This window comes from Hyperolius riggenbachi, chromosome 8 (assembly GCF_040937935.1).
Source record: "Hyperolius riggenbachi isolate aHypRig1 chromosome 8, aHypRig1.pri, whole genome shotgun sequence".
NCBI lineage: Eukaryota > Metazoa > Chordata > Amphibia > Anura > Hyperoliidae > Hyperolius > Hyperolius riggenbachi.
The window spans coordinates 238794056-238813050 of NC_090653.1; the positions used below are offsets into that span (position 1 = coordinate 238794056).

General features: G+C 45.8%; 1 protein-coding gene across 7 annotated transcripts in view; it reads left to right on the forward strand.

The window, feature by feature from the left end:
* The window catches only part of IQSEC2 (IQ motif and Sec7 domain ArfGEF 2), a 394948-nt gene that overhangs the window by 263306 nt on the left and 112647 nt on the right, over nt 1-18995 (forward strand). The window contains exon 1 of one of the 7 annotated variants that reach the window (XM_068248408.1): nt 10857-10897. The exons of 5 other annotated variants lie outside the window; for them this stretch is intronic. In XM_068248408.1, the coding sequence (XP_068104509.1) occupies nt 10884-10897 (14 nt within the window). In that variant the 5' untranslated portion in view covers nt 10857-10883. Of the gene's footprint in view, nt 1-10856; nt 10978-18995 lie in introns of those variants that run through there. One more of the 7 variants, XM_068248413.1, reaches the window with a different exon arrangement.

Here is an 18995-nt window from a genome sequence, read left to right on the forward strand (position 1 = left end):
GCATGCTTGTTCAGGGTCTATGGCTAAAAGCATTAGAGGCAGAGGATCAGCAGGACAGCCAGGCAACTAGTATTGCTTAAAAGGAAATAAATATGACAGCCTCCTTATAACTCTTATTATGGTTTTCCTTTATGGCCCGTACACATGCCCGACTAAGGTAGGCTTAGGCAGCTGGTAACAACAAGCCGATAATCAGGCATGTGTATGGTGGCATCCGACCCCCAGCCCACGAGTGATCCACCCAGCGGATCTACTCACCCCCAGCAACACCAATCCCATTGTTTGCATCACTCCCCCGCCCACCGTGTGATGTCACCCATGTGTCGCTCATCGTCCCTCCATTGCCCCCTTCCTCCCCATATAGCAACAAAGCATGTCGTTTGCTATTTTGCTGACATGCGTGTGTGTAGCCCAGCGATGTCACCCTAGGTGATCAGGTCCTGATCCCTGACAGGCGACATCCATCAAAAGTTTGTACGCACCTTTATTTAGTTTCATTGCTCTCACCCCTTTAATGTGTCAGCTCTGAGTGGGAAACCTGCACTGGCACAATTTAACCTCTCTTCACTGCCACATTTGTGTGATAAGGGATCCACTGGTTCCTTTACCAGTTCACTGACATCCCCTCATACTGAGCAACTTGAAAGGTAGTGGGTCAGGAGATTGCAGGACTGGAAAAGCATAAAGAAACAAACCAGGAGCCATTAGTGCACCATACTAATACATTTGTACTTTAGGAAAATTAGTCACACTAGTCAGGTTGCAATTAATCTGCAACCACCAATAAGGCCTACAGAGGAATCCCAGCTCGGGTTGGTACAGGTCCTCAGTGGCCGCATTCTTAGGAAATATAGAACAGTCTCTAATGGGAAGGTTCTAACAGAGCAGTGTTGCCAACTCATCCCTTTAATTACTGACACATCTAAGTTATACAGGTTCTGGGGCTACTTACACATAATCAGTGCCTTACCTGCATCTACCTAGCCACGAAACCTGTATAATTCATATGTGTCAGTAATTAAAGGGATGAGTTGGCAACACTGTAACAGAGGTGTAACAACTGCTGTTGCTGGGTTAATGGCTCATATGATTCCAAAACCAAAGGCCGTTGGTTTCAGAAGGAGGTTGCTGGATCAGTGATTTTGTATTACCAGCACATTGGTGTTATATGTCCAGTCACCCACAGCTTCAGAATGTGGCACTGCAGCAGTAAAATGATAGCACAATATTCCACCCATCTACTTGACTTCCTTCTGCTGCTGTGACTGTGTGACTGATGCTGACTTTACTTCCTGAATGTGCAAAAAGGAGCCAGAGACGAGTTGCCCTATTGGTGGGTTTCAGCAAATCAGAAGGATTAGCGGGGGGAGATTAGGATGTCATTTGAGTGCCAGGCAGGTCACATTGTGAGCATCATCTTGTGTGATCCATTGTATCAAAGCGCTTGTAATGTACAACTGCAGAGTCACCTAATTTTTTCTTTATGTCTGCACTGCCACCTTTCATGACAAGCCAACTGAAGTATTTTGTCTGGAGTGCTCCTGCATCCAATAATCATTGCTTGCCCATCCTACCCTGACAAGAAGTATATTTAGCACACAGAACTACCATATATACTTGCATATAAGCCGACATGCGTATAAGCCGAGGTACCCACTTTTCCCTCAGAAACCAGGAAAAATGACTCGCGTATAAGCCTCCTCCCCAGTATAGCTCCCTCCATAGTAGCCAGATGTGCCCCCAGTACAAGTCAGTTCCCCTCTCCATAGCCAGATGTGCCCCCAAGGATGACACATCTGTGTCTCCAGATGCCACTAGATGGCGATCAGTTCACCGCTGACACGTTGCTTGCATGCTCTGCACCACAAGCCAGGGGACACAGGTAGTGTTGAGTCTGCACACCATGTTGCTGGAGATGGGGGCACAGACACAGCAGGGAGCCAGCTGGCAAGATCAGGATCACTATGATGCTTGAAATCTGATCCTATTTGCTCTTTAAGTTCATAACAACCTTTTTTGTATAAGTTTTGTATAGAGCTTCTGGCTTTAAGGTGCCCATTAACGATTGTGTCCCGAACAATTGACTGTCTGAAAATAAGCAATTCAATTTGGCTAAAAGAATTGTACAGTAATTTGTATTGACAGACCCAGGATTGAACTTCCCAATCAGTAGCTAATACCTGTACCCCCATTTCCTCAAGAAATCTCGAATAGGTCACGGGGGGATGGTCTGTATGACTAATATTGTGGTGAAACCCCTCCCATAGTGTGATGTCATGACAGTTTGCGGTCTGTGACTCTTGTTGCATTGTGGGAAATTATGGCAATATCTCCCTCTGTGCATAGAACTCTCAGTAACAAACAATCCGTACAGATCACCACCAGTGATTACATTTCAGAATGTGAATCGGGGAGAGGAAAGATTTTACAATGAGCAAACACAGACTAAATAATCTATAAATTAATATTGTAAACAATAAGCAATTTTATTAATGGTCATTTTCACTACATTTCTTTTAAGCTACATATAGAAGCCCCAGTGCCTGTTTTATTGTCGGATGAGTGCAGTTTCCTTGCGCATTGATGTCATGCTTGATCTGATCAGTACGCCTCTCAGCATCAGCCTGTCAGCCTGGGCTATCCTCCTGCATCACAGCAGCTACTGTTTACATTCGGATGTGCTGTGCTGCCTTCACTTTTGTATCTCTGGCATCCTGATAGCCCTGTGTTCTTTGAACTATTTATAGTTGATTGCATAAGTTATTGCGCCAATCACCCAAAAGAATTCTTGTAGAGCTGCATTCTCTCTGTGGAGGATGTGACACCCTGTATCTTGATCATTCCTCTCCGCTGATTCTTGTCTGTGCTAATATTTACCCATAACAATCACTGTATGCACCATTTGAATCAGAACTTCACACTGTGGACACTGGGACACTTTATTCTGGGTGAAGAACAGCTCGACTCTTGTCCAATGATGAGGGTGCCACATGATACAGCGCTGATGGAACCGGTTAGTACATAGAGAACTATTAGGCCTTTATACACAGTAGCACTGACTCCTTTTATGCAGCGCTTAAAGCGGATCTCCAGCCTGCAAGTTAAAATCCAGCAGCCTTCCTGTAAAAAAAAGTTCTAGTTACCTGCTTGCCTTCTCCTCTAAGCCACCCAGAAGACCCCGAATCAGCCGACTTCCAGCACGTGGCTCCGCCTCCCCATCCTACCCAGAGAAAAACACCAAGATGGCTAACTCCAGTAAACATCTTGGTGTTTCTATTCAGGGAGGCGGAGCCACGAGCCAGAAGTCAGGTGATGCGGGGGTATTTGGGATGGCTTAGAGGCAGCACAGGTAACTATAACGTTCTCTTAACAGAAAGGCTGCTGGATTTTAGCTTACAAACAGTGCATGCCACTTCCTGCCACTTGGAGTGTCTCATAATCTGATACATATTGCTGCATATTGAAAACGCATATTGTCTATGGTGCCGCTGCGTTTTCAGGAGGCCTCTGGGATTCCACATTGTGTTTTTGTTTTTTTTAAAGCTTCTTATCATTGATTTTGCATGTACAAAATACAACAACTCCTTACCATATGCAGGTGGAGGAGTACAAATACTACTCAGTGGACATTTATGTACAGTGACCCTTCACCCACACACACAGACACAGACACACACACACACACACACACCTCACCCCACCAACTTCTCCCCTCTTTACTGCATTGTGTTAAAAAAAATGCAACCTGCACTACTTTTCTGCACAATGCATGCTTTTTACAATCAATGGCTACTGTATAAAAAAATGCATGCCTTAAAACACACCCCTTGTGGGATGTTCCCAGGATGCGGTGTTTAATACCTATGTAAAGTGGTCCAAGGAGAGAAGGTGAAATGTCAGGATTATGGGCACTCATGGCTCATTGTTGGATGTGGAAATCAAAGGTTAGCCTGTCTGGAAGAGCTTCTGTACCACAAAGTGCCAAAAAAAAACACATTAAGGCTGGCCATGAGAGAAAGCTGTCAGAACGTAAAGTTGCAGCTTCCCGCACATGGGGGATTACATGACCCCTGGCCATCCCTGAAAGAGCTCACAATGGGCACAGGAGCGTCAGAACTGGACCATGAAACAATGTACATATGTAGCCTTTTCTGTTAGAGAATGATTATGGCCTTCTGTGGGGTGTCCTGGAATAACACATCCAAGCCATACAGGCCCCACCATACAGGACTTAAAGGAACACTATCGATTACCATGTTTTTTTTTACATGGTATTAAGAGAGTTCCTGAAGTGCTGGTAAATAATGATGTATACATTTCACTTGCTTATCTCTTTTGTTTACTGTATCAAATTCCTTTCAGTTTAAATTGAGGGTAGTCTGCTATAATCTGGCATCAGAATGAAACATATGGGGAGGGGGAATTCCCTCACAGTGCATCTGTTGAACCTGTGTGTGTGAGAGAAAGTCCTGTGTCCGGTATCTCTGGCTGAAGTGTCTGAAGAGCAGAGAAAATGTAACTTCTTATAAACATGTGTAAATGTCTGTGACGTCATAGCTTTTCATACTTTTTTTTGTTTGTTTTAAGAGAAAAATACTCTTGTGTTCTCATATACAAAAAATCAACACTGGCTGTGCATTGAAGCAGACACCCCTTTTGAGAATGATTTGTCCCAATAGAGCTAAATCCTACGCACTATGAATTAAAGCTTTTGCCTCTGATATCTAACATGGAAAGTGGGAAAATGTTTACAAGGCTACTTAGAGATTAATTGTACATTGTCATTTTAGAACACTTGGTTTGATAGTGTTCCTTTAAAGGATCCCCTGCTAATGTCTTGGTGCCAGATACCGCCCGCAGGCCATAGTCAGAGGTCTTGTGGAGTCCATGCCTCGATGGGCCGCAGCTGTTCAGTCGTCGCCTCTTTCTACTATTGCTCGGTGTGAGATGGAGGACGCCAGCGAGGCTGTCTGCTTTCCACCAGAGCTCTGTGACACTAACACACAAGTCCTACCTAAAAGCTAAAACTAGAATCTTAAATTAAATCTGAGGAATCTATGGAGCTTGGAAATGGACCATTGAAATTATGCTGCTTCTGCTTCAATTTATTGGCCCATTTCTAAGCTGTATGCAATTTGCATCCTTTCAGAATTATTAGTGTGTTATTGAACATCCCTGCTGCTCAGTGGTAAGCTTAGAGATGCCCTTTAGTTGCAGATTTAGCCATAGGAGAGATGTCAGTGGTAAATGTGTATAGCTATGACACACAATGCTGCTTTGTTTCCAGCACAAGGCTTGGAAGACTTGTATCACTGTGACGGCTGGAAGCTGTGGCCACGTGCAGGCAGCTGAGTGTCACGTTGGGCTTCTCTTGGACGCAGTGAGCTGTCGAGGCCTGGAGCTGCTGTGACACATCCCTGCACATCACACTTCTCCCGTCTGGCAGCATTGTATCAGTGAGCTCTGTGTGGTAATTGTCATTCCTGGAGTGTGCTCTGATCTCTCAGCTTCCTCTGTGCTCTGCCACAGGCATGTGCAATTCATTAAACTTCCCAGCACAAAGGTTTTCCCAGTTCTGTGGAAGCGCTCCCTTCTACAGTATGCTTGTTTATCAGTGTAGAAGCACTCTGGTTAGCTAATGTCAAATGTACCACTTTTAAAAGACCACAGTAGCAAAAGTTTTGATTTCATGCTTTCCCTACAGCTATTCCTGTAATATCAGTACAATAACATTCTTAAAGTGGATTTGAACTCTGCTCTGAAAGATAAAAAACAGCATAATACCCTTTAAAGAAAAAATGTCTTTATTACAGCCGATACAAATCCTGCAATAAATCTGCAGTGTCTACTACTTGCTTTCATGGAAGCCGATATAGGGTTAACATCCCGTGTTTACAAATTAGCTGCTCTGAGGAGACAGCCAGCTGACACAGCTGAGAGATCAAATTATAGTTGTGATTAGTCACAGATGAGGGGGAATTAGACAGGCTAAACACTCTAGTGGCTGGATAGTGTATTGGTTAAGGGCTCTGCCTCTGACACATGTAACCTGAGTTCAAATCTCAGATCTTCCTGTTCAGAAAGTCTACACCTATTCAGTAGGAGACCTTTGGCCAAACATTGCTACTGCCCATAGAGCAGCGCGTCTTAGTGGCTGCAAATGTTATTTATCTTGTCTTTGTCTCTAAATACTTACATGGTGCATTTCTCTGTTCTCCTTCTGTCCTGTGCAAGAGGTCAGGTCCACTTTAACTTTCCCGCGGCTTCTTCCAGCCCCCTGTAGCCATCATTCTGCTCTGTTCCATCCAACAGCTCTGCCCCTCTGCTCTGTTCCATCCAGCAGCTCTGCCCCTCTGCTCTGTTCCATGCAGCAGCTCTGCCCCTCTGCTCTGTTCCATTCAGGCGCATGCCTGGGCTACTGCGCATGTATGGCCCCAGGCCACACACCTCCTCAATCACGTTTGGTGCATGTGCAGTAGCAAGTGCAGAACGCTCCCATCTCAGGGAGCACAGGACATTCAACTGTCAGAAGGGCACAACTGTTGAACAGAGGATCGTGGAATGACGGCGAGGGACCAGGGGGACTGCAGGAGGCTGGAAGAAGCCCCAGGTAAGTAAAACTAGCAACCTATATTTCACTTTAGGTTTCTTTTTAAGCTACCCACACGCTATTCAACCAACACACTGATCATCCTGTGATTTACCTGCAATTGACTGTACGATTGAAATCTTGGATAGCAGAATGAAAAGCCTAACCCAATCACAGGATGTCATCTGCGGGTCAATCATGGGACAACCACAGCTCCATGGTTAACCACAATTTCTGCTCAGTGGTAAGTGCATTTTTTTCGAATCTAACGTCTAATTGGGCAAGCACGCAGTTCAGTTCTCTGTCTGAAAGAAGGTCTTACTTGTGGGTGGCAGAGCTATGATCTATGACTTGCCAATTTTATCCGACTTAAAGAGAGCCCAAGATGGGCTCATGAAATTAAGGAAAAAAACTAGGCTACCTGATCCGGGGGGGGTGAGCAGATCAGGTAGCCTCCAAACTGCTCTCCACCGCGCCTGTGGGCCGCACTGACCACTTTCACTTTCATGATCTCTGGGTCACGACGCTGGAATGAGAGATTCATTCTCTCATTCACAGCGTGCAGTGAGGAGGTGGAGCTGCAGGGGCCGCGGCCAGGGAGAGAGAGCTGCCCAATGGCAGCTCTGGAAACCCTGCAGGAATGCCCCTGGCGGGTGTTTTAAACAGGTAATCCCTCTCCCTATGTTTACCTCTGAGATGGCGACAAATATTATCGCTAATCTCAGGGGGCTATAGTGCGTCGGTGGGGGGGGGGGGGGCAGAGAGCGTCAGTGTGGGGACACGGGCTTGTCATGAGGCAGAGAACATGCCTCTGTATCCCATCTGCCCCACATAAACTACCTCGGGTTCTCTTTAAATTTTGTAGGCAGCTTGGTATTGGGCCAATCCAAATCGGCACCTAGATTGTTAGGACAAAATTTAGATACTAATGCTTCATACACACTTGAGATAAAAGTCTTTGGAAAAGGCAAGATCACAGACCAATTTTACCCCCTTCCGTGTAGTATGAGAGCCATACCTACACAGTCTATTCTATGGAGCTGCACCCCCCATCAGACAGAAATCTTTGCAAAGATGCTGCACACAAAGCTGCTGTAGACATTCAAAAGATCAGTATCTGCAAAATGCATACATAGTCTATGATATCTGCAGATCCTCATACACACCTTGTTTAACAGACCTTCATCTGCAGATAAGATCCTCCAGGATGGATCTTCAGATCTGCAGATGATTGTCCGATATGCAGATGAATGTCTGTTAAAGAGAATCTGAAGCCAGATTAAAAATGGCTTTTTACCTTATATCCATGTGAGGCATGTTTGCCCCAGCTACAACGCCGCTATCCCACGGCATAATGAGGGGTCTTTACCCCCCAAATCCCCCCTGTAAAATCCACGACTTTCATGGTCGTGGATTTTGCTGCCCCTGTGCGCTTCTGTGTGAGGCAGGGCTAATGGCCGCAGCCCTGCCTCACACGCGTCTGTCAGCACGTATCTCCGCCTCTCCCCCGCCCCTCTCAGTGAAGGAAGACTGAGAGGGGCGGGGAGAGGCAGCAATACGCGCTGACAGACGCGTGTGATGCAGGGCTGCGGCCATTAGCCCTGCCTCACACGGAAGCGCTGCCCGGAGGTAGCAAGGGGATTTGGGGGGTAAAGACCCCTCGTTATGCCGCAGGATAGCGGCATTTTAGCTGGGGCAGACATGCCTCACATGGATATAAGGTAAAAAGCCATTTTTAATCTGGCTTCAGATTCTCTTTAAACAAGGTGTGTATGAGAATCTGCAGATATCATAGACTATGAATGCATTTTGAAGGAACAGATCTTTTGCAGATACTGATCTGTTGAATGTGTACAGCATCTTTGTGTCCAGCATCTTGCAAAGATTTTTATCTGATGGGGAGTTCAGCTCAATAGAATAGACTGTGTACGTATGGCTCTCATACTACATGGAAGGGGGTAAAATTGGTCTGTGATCTTTCATTTTCCAAAGACTTTTATGTCAAGTGTGTACGTAGCATCAGCGTCGGTAGAGTGAAGCCTCTGAATCCTCCAGAAGCTTCCCATCTCCCTCCATCTCGCCGTTCCATGCTGAGACCCCCCAACGCTCGTGGCTGCACTGCTCAGGTGCAGGACAGCGGATTGCACCTTGGGCTCATCTGAAAAAGCCGAGTGAGCTGTCTGCACAGTGCGTTGATGCGCTTGTCAGTGAGCTTCAGGGGGATCCCTGCGCTGGGACTGCAAAGTGAATGGGGGACTGGTGAAGCCTCTGAAGGATCTAGAGGCTTCCCTCTACTGAGGTAAGTACCCAAATTGCGCTATTTTCCCCTTTGGCTACACTTTAAATGAAACATTACCAATATTTCACCTGATCAAACGGATCACTTGCTTTTCCATGAGTTCTGCTACACATGAGGGCAGTGGCCAGTTCACTGTGGAGCATTGCGGTGTGGCCTAACAGCTGCTTTGCAACACGGCTTGCTGCACTGCAATGATACTCCTATGCGACATTCACAGTGCGGCAAGTGTATTGCGGTAGAACGGTGTCTGGCATTCCAATGCACTACATGCAGTACTACAGCATAATGCACGCGTTAACAGCAAAAGTGAAGCATACTTTTCATTCACTGTATGCAGACACCGGAGCCAGGTTGATAGCTCCTGATCTCTGAAGGCAGGGCCATGCTAATCTGGTCATACACTTAAAGCGGACCTGAAGATGAAATTTAAAAAATGTGTTTCACTTATCTGGAGCTTCTGCCAGCCCACTGCAGCCGCCCTGTGCCCGCGACATTACCAAACGTTTCTCTGTTCCCCCACCGTGGCTCACTTTCACTTCAGGAAGTCGCTGTCCACTGCATATGCGCTGCCCTGACCACACGCGTACTGATTCACACTCCCATTGCCTGGAGCGTGCTGCGCAGGCGCAGTAGAGATTTTCTCATACTGCACCTGAGCAGGTCGCTCCTGGCCACAGGAACGTGTACGAGGAGGCGCAGTGGACGTCAACTTACAAGTTGGCGTGGACAAAAGTGACCCATGGCTGGGGGAACGGAGGATTGTTTGGAAATGGCGAGGGCACAGGCGGCGGCAAGGGGCTGGCAAAAACCATCTTCAGGTCCGCTTTAAAGATTTCCACCCAACTTACTAGAACGATCGATTTATTTCTAAAAATACATTCTTACCATACACTGCACATTAATTTCCAATAGATTCCAGCAGGGTACCTATTGAATATCGATTGAACTGCAAAGCTGCACTGTTCGATGCAGTGCACAGCTGTAGGCCATGGATATTCCAATCCTCTCGTCCCTGATTGTTTTACATTTTCCATCTTGTCTGATCAATTCTTTGAATCGATTTTTGCTTAAAATTTAACAAAAATCAATCAATCTGACATCTTGGAAAATCAATTTCCAGCAGATGAATAGAATCTGCAAGGAACTGAATAAGAATGTTTTTTCTTGAATAAGAAATTCTACAATTTTTTTTCTTACACAATAAGAGCACTGTTTCCACTGGCGCAGTTTCTGCTCCGAATCCGCAGAGTTTCCCTGCAGGCAAATTGCGCGGGGAAGCTCTGCCATAGGGTATAATGGCGTCGCCAGCCAAATCGCTTGCACTAGCGATTTGGCCGACATTACCATCCAAAATGGTGCGGGAGGCTGCGAATCCCATAGCCCTGCATGTGCCCGCACCTCCCGTGCCGGCTGATGGGATTCGTTTCAGTATCCGTACACCAGGAAGTGACTCCGCGCGTCTCGCAGGCGTGTGTGTCACAACTGGAAACAGGCCCTTACTGTCAGATCGAATATTTCCGCTCTGATTTCCGATTGATTTTCCGTTCACTTCTATGGAAAATCAATAGGAAATCAGATCAGACCTGTTTGAAATGATCGATCTGACAGTAAAAGTTAGAAAATTGTATTGTGTGTACCTAGCATAAGACCCAGCTGTGCTCCTGGGAGTTATGTAGAATGTTGACAGCCAGGTGTTGCCTGTGTTTATGTTCTCCCATAAGCGTCTGTGCAGCGTCTGGCCAGCCGTGTCTAGGCTCCAGAGAACCCTGGCCCTGCAGCAGTATAAGGCTGGATGTCTGCACAGGATATTTTAGGCATGGTGCTTTCTTAGCCCCCACCCCCTCTACAGCCTGTGTGTGTTGCTGCAGCCTGTGCTGGGAAATGCAGGTATCAGCTGGTGGCAGTGTGACAGGCAGCAGGAAGGGAATTCACAGCAGGGTAGGGCTGGAGAACAGGAAGAGCCGGCAGAACACAAGGCAGCAGTCACACGCTCACATGGAGACACTATGGTGGGGATCTTCGCCTTCCTCAGTAGTTGCCAGTGCAGCTGTTACCAACTGTGGCTTCTCCTGCGCCGCCTGTCTGCACGGTACAGTGTATTCCTGACCTGTGTCCCTCTGTGTGTGACCTTCCTGGCACTTCTGTGTGTGTGACTGCTCTTCCTCCTTTCTGCATCTCCCTCTACTCCTACTCCCTTCTGCTCATGCTGACTGCCTGTCATTCTCTGCCATCTCACAGAGCTAAAATTATCTAATCAGTGTCTCACAGTCACCCTGCGCCATCCTCACTAGACATATTCAGCATTACATTCAACTTCCCCATAGTTTGTTTCAATCTATGGGAACTGGAATTAGTGGGGCTGAATCAAAACTGTGCCAGGCTTATCCGATTTGCATTAATTATCTGAAAGTTTGAGTGGTTAAGGTGGCCTCACACATGTCTGTTTTCCACGTCGATTCTTGGCAGAGCTAAAAAATTGATGACAGAATGGATGGTCTCAATCGAATGGGGGTGGGCCAAGAGTATTAGATTGACGGCCCATAGCGTGCAACGCTGTGCTTCGATAGATATTCAGTTGTTTGGTTTTTTATTATTATTTAGCATTTACAGTATGTAGCGATGGCCTCTTCTGCAGCGATGTACAGAGTATATTGTCTTATCACTTAACTGTCCCTCAGAGGGGCTCACAATCTAATCCCTGCCATAGTCATATGTCTATGTATGTATCATGTACTGTATGTATCCTAGTCGAGGGTCATTTTTTAGGGTGAAGTCTATTAACTTATCTGTATGTTTTTGGAATGGTGGGAGGAAACCGGAGTACCTGGAGGAAACCCACACAGACACGGGGAGAACGTACAAACTCCGTACAGGCTGTGCCCTGGCTAGGATTTTTAGCGGGGACCCAGTTCTGCAAGGCGAGAGAGCGAACCACTATGCCCCATTGATTTTCTATCGATGTGTGGAAGGAATCGATCCTCTCTCATCAAATTCAGTACTATAAATGTGTTGGTACCTTTAATCAAGATGTCATTAATCAACTGATCTGTTAATTATTAGCCTTCCAAATCTGATCAGTCCCGTGCAGATTCTGGTAATTGTGGATTGGAGGGGGGGGGGTGCTAGGGGAGTCAGATTTAATACCACATCTCTAATTCCCTCTGTTCTTTGTTGCCACAGAGCATTCTGGTTTAGTTCATTTGTTTATAGAGCTATGTTGCCTGTCTGCATCTGGTTACAGTGTATGTGGGACGATGCACGCCAATCCCTGCGTCTGTATTAGCTTGTAGCCTAGCGTCCCTACCACAGCCACAGGCGTGCACACACATGAGGACCATGGGTGGAGGCAGCTTACCCTGCCTGGGTGCTTTATATTGTGGGAAAGAAGTTTCTGCATTCAGGAGGAAACCTGTACAAACATCTGGAGAATACAGAAATTCCATGCTGATAGTGCACTTGTTGCACCCATTGTCCTAAACATACATTGATGTTGGACAACAACCTCTCTTGCAGCCAGCTAAGAATTTCCAAAACTTACCGTAAGCTCACAGTGTTCTCCTTTGTAACCGTGGCAATGGTACTGTGTTTGGTATACAGACTGCTCATAAATTCCCACCTTGCTGCAGGAGTAGCTGCACAGAACAAGAACTCATTTTCAGTCTCTGCATTAAAGAGTCAGAAGCGAATTACATTTTCTCTTTTTATTGCCAACTTAAGTTAAACAGCAAGAGCAAAGCTGATTCGCCCTAACAGCGCAGCAGAAAGCTGTATTTATCCCCCTGAAATCCTTGGGGGAAAATTTGGGGATCGCTTCCTGGAGGAGGCAGAGCTTTGCGCAGTAGCTCTGCTTCTGCTGCAGTCAATCTCCGCCGATTTCCGCCTCTCCCCGCCGCTCTGTCTTCTTTCACTGAGAGGGGCGGGGATTAACGCGAATGGCGGGAGAGCTACAGCGCAAAGCTCTGCCTCCCCTGGGCAGCAAAATCCATGACCTTGAAAGTCGTGGAATTTTGCCCCGGGCTTTTGGGGAGGTAAATACCTTGTTTTGTTGCTCTTACTGCTCAACTTAAGTGGGCGATAAAAAGAGAAAATGTAATTCTCTTCAGACTCTCTCTAATACAATCACTGGCAGGAAATTATGACACTTCTCCCAGCTTCTGTTACAAACACTGTAGAGTGTGTTTTTTTTCCGTCGATTTTCCTTCTAATCCATTTCCAATTCGATTTTCTTATCTATTTCCATTCACTTCTATGAGAAATCGATCAGAAAAATGATCGAAAATAAGATCGGACATGTCGGAAATGATCTATCAAACCATCTATCTAACACAAAAATGGTTTGCACCTAGCATTAGTAATGCTTAGATTGCGTGGTTCTTTAAATAAGGAGGAGCTAGGTTGTAAGGAGCTTTGTAGGCCAAACTGTTAGGGCCCGTTTCCACTAATAAGTGATGCGAATGCAGCTAGCTAGCCGCATCGCATCACTTCCGCCGCCGACCGCATCACTTCCGCATCTCCCGATGCGGAAGTGAATTGAAGAGAGGGGACGCGGCTGCGGGCGGATGCGGCCATGCGAGAATCTGCAGCATGCTGCAGATTCTCGGATCATGCATGCAATGGAAACTGTTCCATTGCCGTGCATGTGTTTCAGGTCAGGACACCTGCGGTGTGATGCGGCTATGTAGCCGCATCGCACCGCTCCTAGTGGAAACGGGCCCTTAGCGTTAGGCCACATAGCAGAGTTCTGCAGTAATCTAGTCGTGAAATAATCAGGGCACGTAATCATTTGTCACCTGATACCTGAGACAACCATGAAAGATCAACACAGGTGATAAAGCTAAATGCAGCTTCAGGATTTTTTCCACTTTTATTTTGCAGCCTTCTCTTGTGAGAAATGACGGTAAATCCACAGCCACATAGCTGCCTCATTGCCAAACTTTGTCTGCTGAAGCAGGTGTGCCAGGTGTTGTTTCAGCACAGTCTGCAGTATCTGTGCCCTGCCCTGCACACTGGCCAGGCTCTTGACTTGTAATATACACACTGTCTGTCCTTGTATTGTTTTTGTGTTTTTTAAGCAACTGCCAAGACAAATTCCTTGCAGGTGCAAACTTACTTGGCGAAAATAAATTGATTCTGATTTTATGTGCAGATCACCACATCACCAGGGCCAGATTTGTACTCTTTACTGCCCAAGGCCACTGTCACCAGCCACCCACCTTCAGTATAGGTAGCGAGATAAACCCTCCCCCTTCCCTCCAGTATAGGTAGACAGATGACCCCCTCCCTTCCCTTTAGTATAGGTAGCCTGATGATCCCCCTAGTATAGCTAGCCAGATGACCCCTCCCCCCTTTCCCTTCAGTATAGGTAGCGAGATGACCCCTCCCCCCTTTCCCTTCAGTATAGGTAGCCAGATAACCGCTCCCCCTTTCCCTTCAGTATAGGTAGCCAGATGACCCCTCCCCCTTTCCCTTCAGTATAGGTAGCCAGATGACCCCCTCCCCCTTTCCCTTCAGTATAGGTAGCCAGATGACCCCTCCCCCCTTTCCCTCCAGTATAGGTAGCCAGATGACTCCCTTAACACCTCCCCCCCTTCCCCCCTTCGGTATAGGTAGGCAGCTGGCCTTCAAACAGCAGCAACCATCAGTGTCACTCATTTCTCCACTCGTCTCCAGTGCAGAAGCTTTCTCTTCTTTCCTGCCTCCAATGCTGCCCAAGTCCATAGCCACCGGCCACAATGCAAACATACACAGAGAGCAAGATGGCTGCTGCACAGGCAGCTAGCAGCAGAGTACAGCAGTCAGGTGCTTGCCTGATCTCCCTGCTTTGCAACAATTGCAAGCTTGCACAAGTTTAGCCTGCTGCTTTGGTGCCCTTGTTTCTGTGGTGGCCTTGCCCTAAATCCGTCCGGCCCTGCACATCACGTCTATGAGAATAATGCACGTCATGCTTACTATAGTATGTTTCCTCTGTTGCCTCTGTTCTCATAGTATTGGTTGCTTTAGCCTGCTTGGAAGCTGCCATGTTGCTGGTGATGTAAGCATTATACTGATAGCAGGAAGAATTTCCAGCATTGTTTAGCCTGCTGTGCACACCTAAGCCTGTTATCTGAAAGAGTTAAACAATGACAACAGAAGTAGAATCTTATCACTCTTTTGTTTGTAGAAGAGGGTCATATTTTCTTTCTCCTTTCTGTCCTGGACAGGTTTAGTATAATCAGGAAGTGGCTATAAATCCTAATTGGCTAATCACTAATGCTCGCTACCTTTACTAATCTTCATCTGCGCTTTTTAATGCCTAGTACACACGATGAGATTTTTACACAGATTTCCTGCCAGATCGATTATTTTCAACATTTCCGATCTGATTTCTGAACGATTTTCCATAGGAGTGAACGGAAAATCGATCGAACTCAGATCTGACATGTTGAAAATAATTGATCTGACATGAAATCTGTGTAAAAATCTCATCGTGTGTTTTGATCATGGCACAAATGTCAAAATTATGATTGGTCTGGATAGTACATTTCAATCAAACGGATGCGTCAGGGGAGCAGTGGTAGATTGACAGCCCATTCAATACAGTGTAACGCTGCAGTTTCGATAGATATTCGATAAAAATTTCATGGTGAAATCTTTTCAAAATCTGTGAGTGTTGTATGGGGGGGATTTGATCCCTCTCTGAGAAGATACAGATCGGAGAGGAATTTGATCTGTTTGTCACACTGGGTGGCAATCTAAACGTGTATGGCCCCCTTTAAGTGTGTCTCTCTGATCGGAACTGAGTGAAGAGAGATCTGTGACCACCGTAAACCGCAGGCCAATTCCTGAGCGATTTCCGCATGAAATCTTTCAGAAAATCTGCCTAGTGACGTTGCCTTGCTGCCCTCAGTGCTGTTCCCCCAGTGTAAAATCCCCCCCCCCCCCCCCAGCCGCTGGAGAGATACGTAGAGGGCGCACTTCTCCTGCGTAGACTGGCCTGACTGACAGAAGTGATGGGACCCGGTATCGGAGCTGCGGGAAGACTGAGGACGGCGGCGTGGGAGCGATCTGTGCGTATGGGGCGGGAGGAAGCCCCAGGTATGTATAAAACGTTTTATTTACAACAGCTCTGGTTTCCTTTAAAATAACTTTTCCATTGGTAATCGCAAACCATGCTATAAAAAACACTTTGCTTTGCGTTTTACTATCAGTTTTCTGTGCATTTGTTACATAGTTATTTTGGTTGAAAAAAGACATATACGTCCATCGATGTGTTTGTACATGATAGAGAATTTTCAGTAGTGGGAACAATATGCTACGATTGTGCCACAATTTTTGCTTATTTTAACACTACAAGCGGGAAAATGGCTTGAGGCTAGATTCAGAGTGGGACGTTATTGTCCTACGTTAATAAAGTCGTATAACGCAGGTTACCGCACGGCAATGTTGACCCTATGCGACGTTAAAGTTGTATTGTAAATGTTGCGTTTATTGTGGTGCATTGCTGCAGTGCGTTACCTCTTAACGCAGACGTTTACAGATACTGGGAAGCATACTTTTGAAGCTGCAGTGTTCCCCAACCCTGTCCTCAAGCCCATCAACAGTGCATGTTTTGTGGAAATCCACACAGGTGGGTAATCCACTCTGCTGAGACACTAATTTCCTCACCTGTGCATTTTTGTGGTTTTCCACCAAAGAGATGGAGAAACACTACATGCGTGGCAGTAATAGTTCCCTCTCTAATCAGATTCTGTCAGAGGAGGGATCTATCTAATGGTCCAATCTGCATCCCCATCTGCCAATGAATGGCCATAAATTTTTTTTAAACGAAAGTTATGAATCGACATGTCCATATTTCTTTCATTTCACTTCAAAACATTGAAACTGCTGTAGTATCTTTGTGTTTTTCATAAATCAGCCCCGCTGTGTCCCCTCTTCACTGCGCCCCTTGTATCATTTCCTCTGCAATAATTGCCCCCTCTGCCCCCTCTCTCCCAGGGGGCCCTCAGTGCTGCGCTATCTCTCGGAGGCTGCCTAATGAAGCCGGGTTCCAGTGGCCTTTTTAATGGATCTCATCCTGTCTCAGAATGCAGCTTCAGCCCGCAATGAGGAACTGCTGGGATATTTTTATAAATGTCCACATCTGCAGGATGTCATTGATGGGGATAATTGGAAAGCCACATGTCTGCTAGAGGAGTCTGGGGGGCTAAAGAGAAGCTATTGCTAGTGGAAGTTAGCAGCGGCATACAGAGAGCAGAGTCCAAGGCCACTGGCTGCACACCTGCTCCGCTCACTTCTATACCTCAGCTAGTAGAATGTGCTGCCTCACATTGCAATGCAAACAGTTCAGATCTATGGAAAGAAGCATTTTTCACATACCCCTTTTCTCACAGGGGAAACAGGAAACGCCTTTTAGTTCTGCAGTGTTTAGACAAAGTAAACGCTGTTTATGTGGACCATAAAGGTCAGCACACATTGTAAGATCTGATATTACATTTGCTGTGCAGATGTTCCGATCTGTGCAGGAGTCTAATGCCTGGTACACTCCATACAATTTCCCGTCAGATAGACGGGTCGAAACTATTATCAGACAGGTTCAATCTGATTCAAAAGTAAAATTTGAGATTCTGAATTCAGACCCTTTTTTATTGTTTTTGTGTTCAGGTAGTCCCCGACTTACAAACGGCCCGAAAATGTGAAGTTACATGCTGTGCAAAAAAAGTTCATTTATTTTTTTCTTTAAATAATGTAGTTTTTGAAAAAAATCGATGTTTAAAAAAAAAAAAAAAAGGTTTTTAAACTGGTAAGAAGACATTTTGCTGTGGTACACTGAGGGCAGATGTGGACAGAGGTGACATGGTGGTGGGGTTGGGGAACAGCGGAAAGTTGAGGTAGCACAGAGGGGGGCACTGGGGGGGGCAAAGAGGAGGTACAGGGGACATCGATGACACAGTGTTTGACTTATGGGCAGATTCAGGTTCAAGTGTGTTAAGGAGAGAACCGAGAGCCAAATATAGTGTAGTAGGTAATGACAATTGGGTAATATTAAAAGAGAGTACAATGTTATACTCAAACCCCAGGGTTACCTCCAGACAACCACTGTAATGGGCAGGTGAGGAGATTAGCCTGTCCTCACTCAGGAATAAGAAGTCACTCTCTGTAGACAGGAAGAAAAAAGGGGTATCCCCCTCCACCAGGGGTGGATATTATATAAGGCGTAATTTTTATCTGGTAAACAAGTAATAAGGATGCTAACCAGGCAATACAAAATCGCTATTTTCTTGTTGATAAATGATCATTCCCCAGTTTTTTCTTATTTGGTATACACACTATTTTGTACACAAAAAAGAAGTTGCAGGGCATGCTGGGTTGTCCTTTTTTGCTTCTCTATTTCCCCTAGACTTATCTAATGCAGCCTGATTGGCTGAAGCCTCTTTCCCTCCTGTTTTCCCCTCCCACACCTCTGTTCCTCTCTGATTGGCCAATATTTCTCAATGCGAGACAATGCACTTTCTATAGAGAAGGGCGGGCAAATCAGGCAGAGGAGAGTAAGGGAGGAAATTACATCAGGATTGGCTTCAAAATAGCCACACTTAAAATGGGAAATGCTAAGAAGGATTTTCTTTTATTTACTGTAGAAAAATCACTAAAATCAAAACGTGGAAACTAAGTGCAATCCATATGTTATGTAAGCTGAGCAAGTATTTATCTATTTATATATATGTGTGTGGGGGGGGTGTTTCTGGGATAGTATGGCTGACCGCTCCTCTTTAAGAACTAACCTACAGACCCTATCTCGTTTGTGAACCGGGGACTACCTGTTTTCATATTTTTATTAGTTCTACAATTACTGCAATCGGAAGAGGCTGACCCAGAACATTGCGCAGTGTTAATCAGCTTAGGGAGCGAATGCTTAATTAACTGACAGCTTGATTAATTAATCAAGCTGTCAGTTAATTAGGTTTCGTTCACACTAGCATCAGAGACCAGGCGATTTTCCCAGCATTTGCTACACCTGGAAAACAGCTGGTTAACAACCATAGAACCTGTACAGGTGATTTTTAGCATAGCACACACATTGATGTTAACCTTTGGAGTTTATTTATTGTATTTATAAAGCGCCAACATATT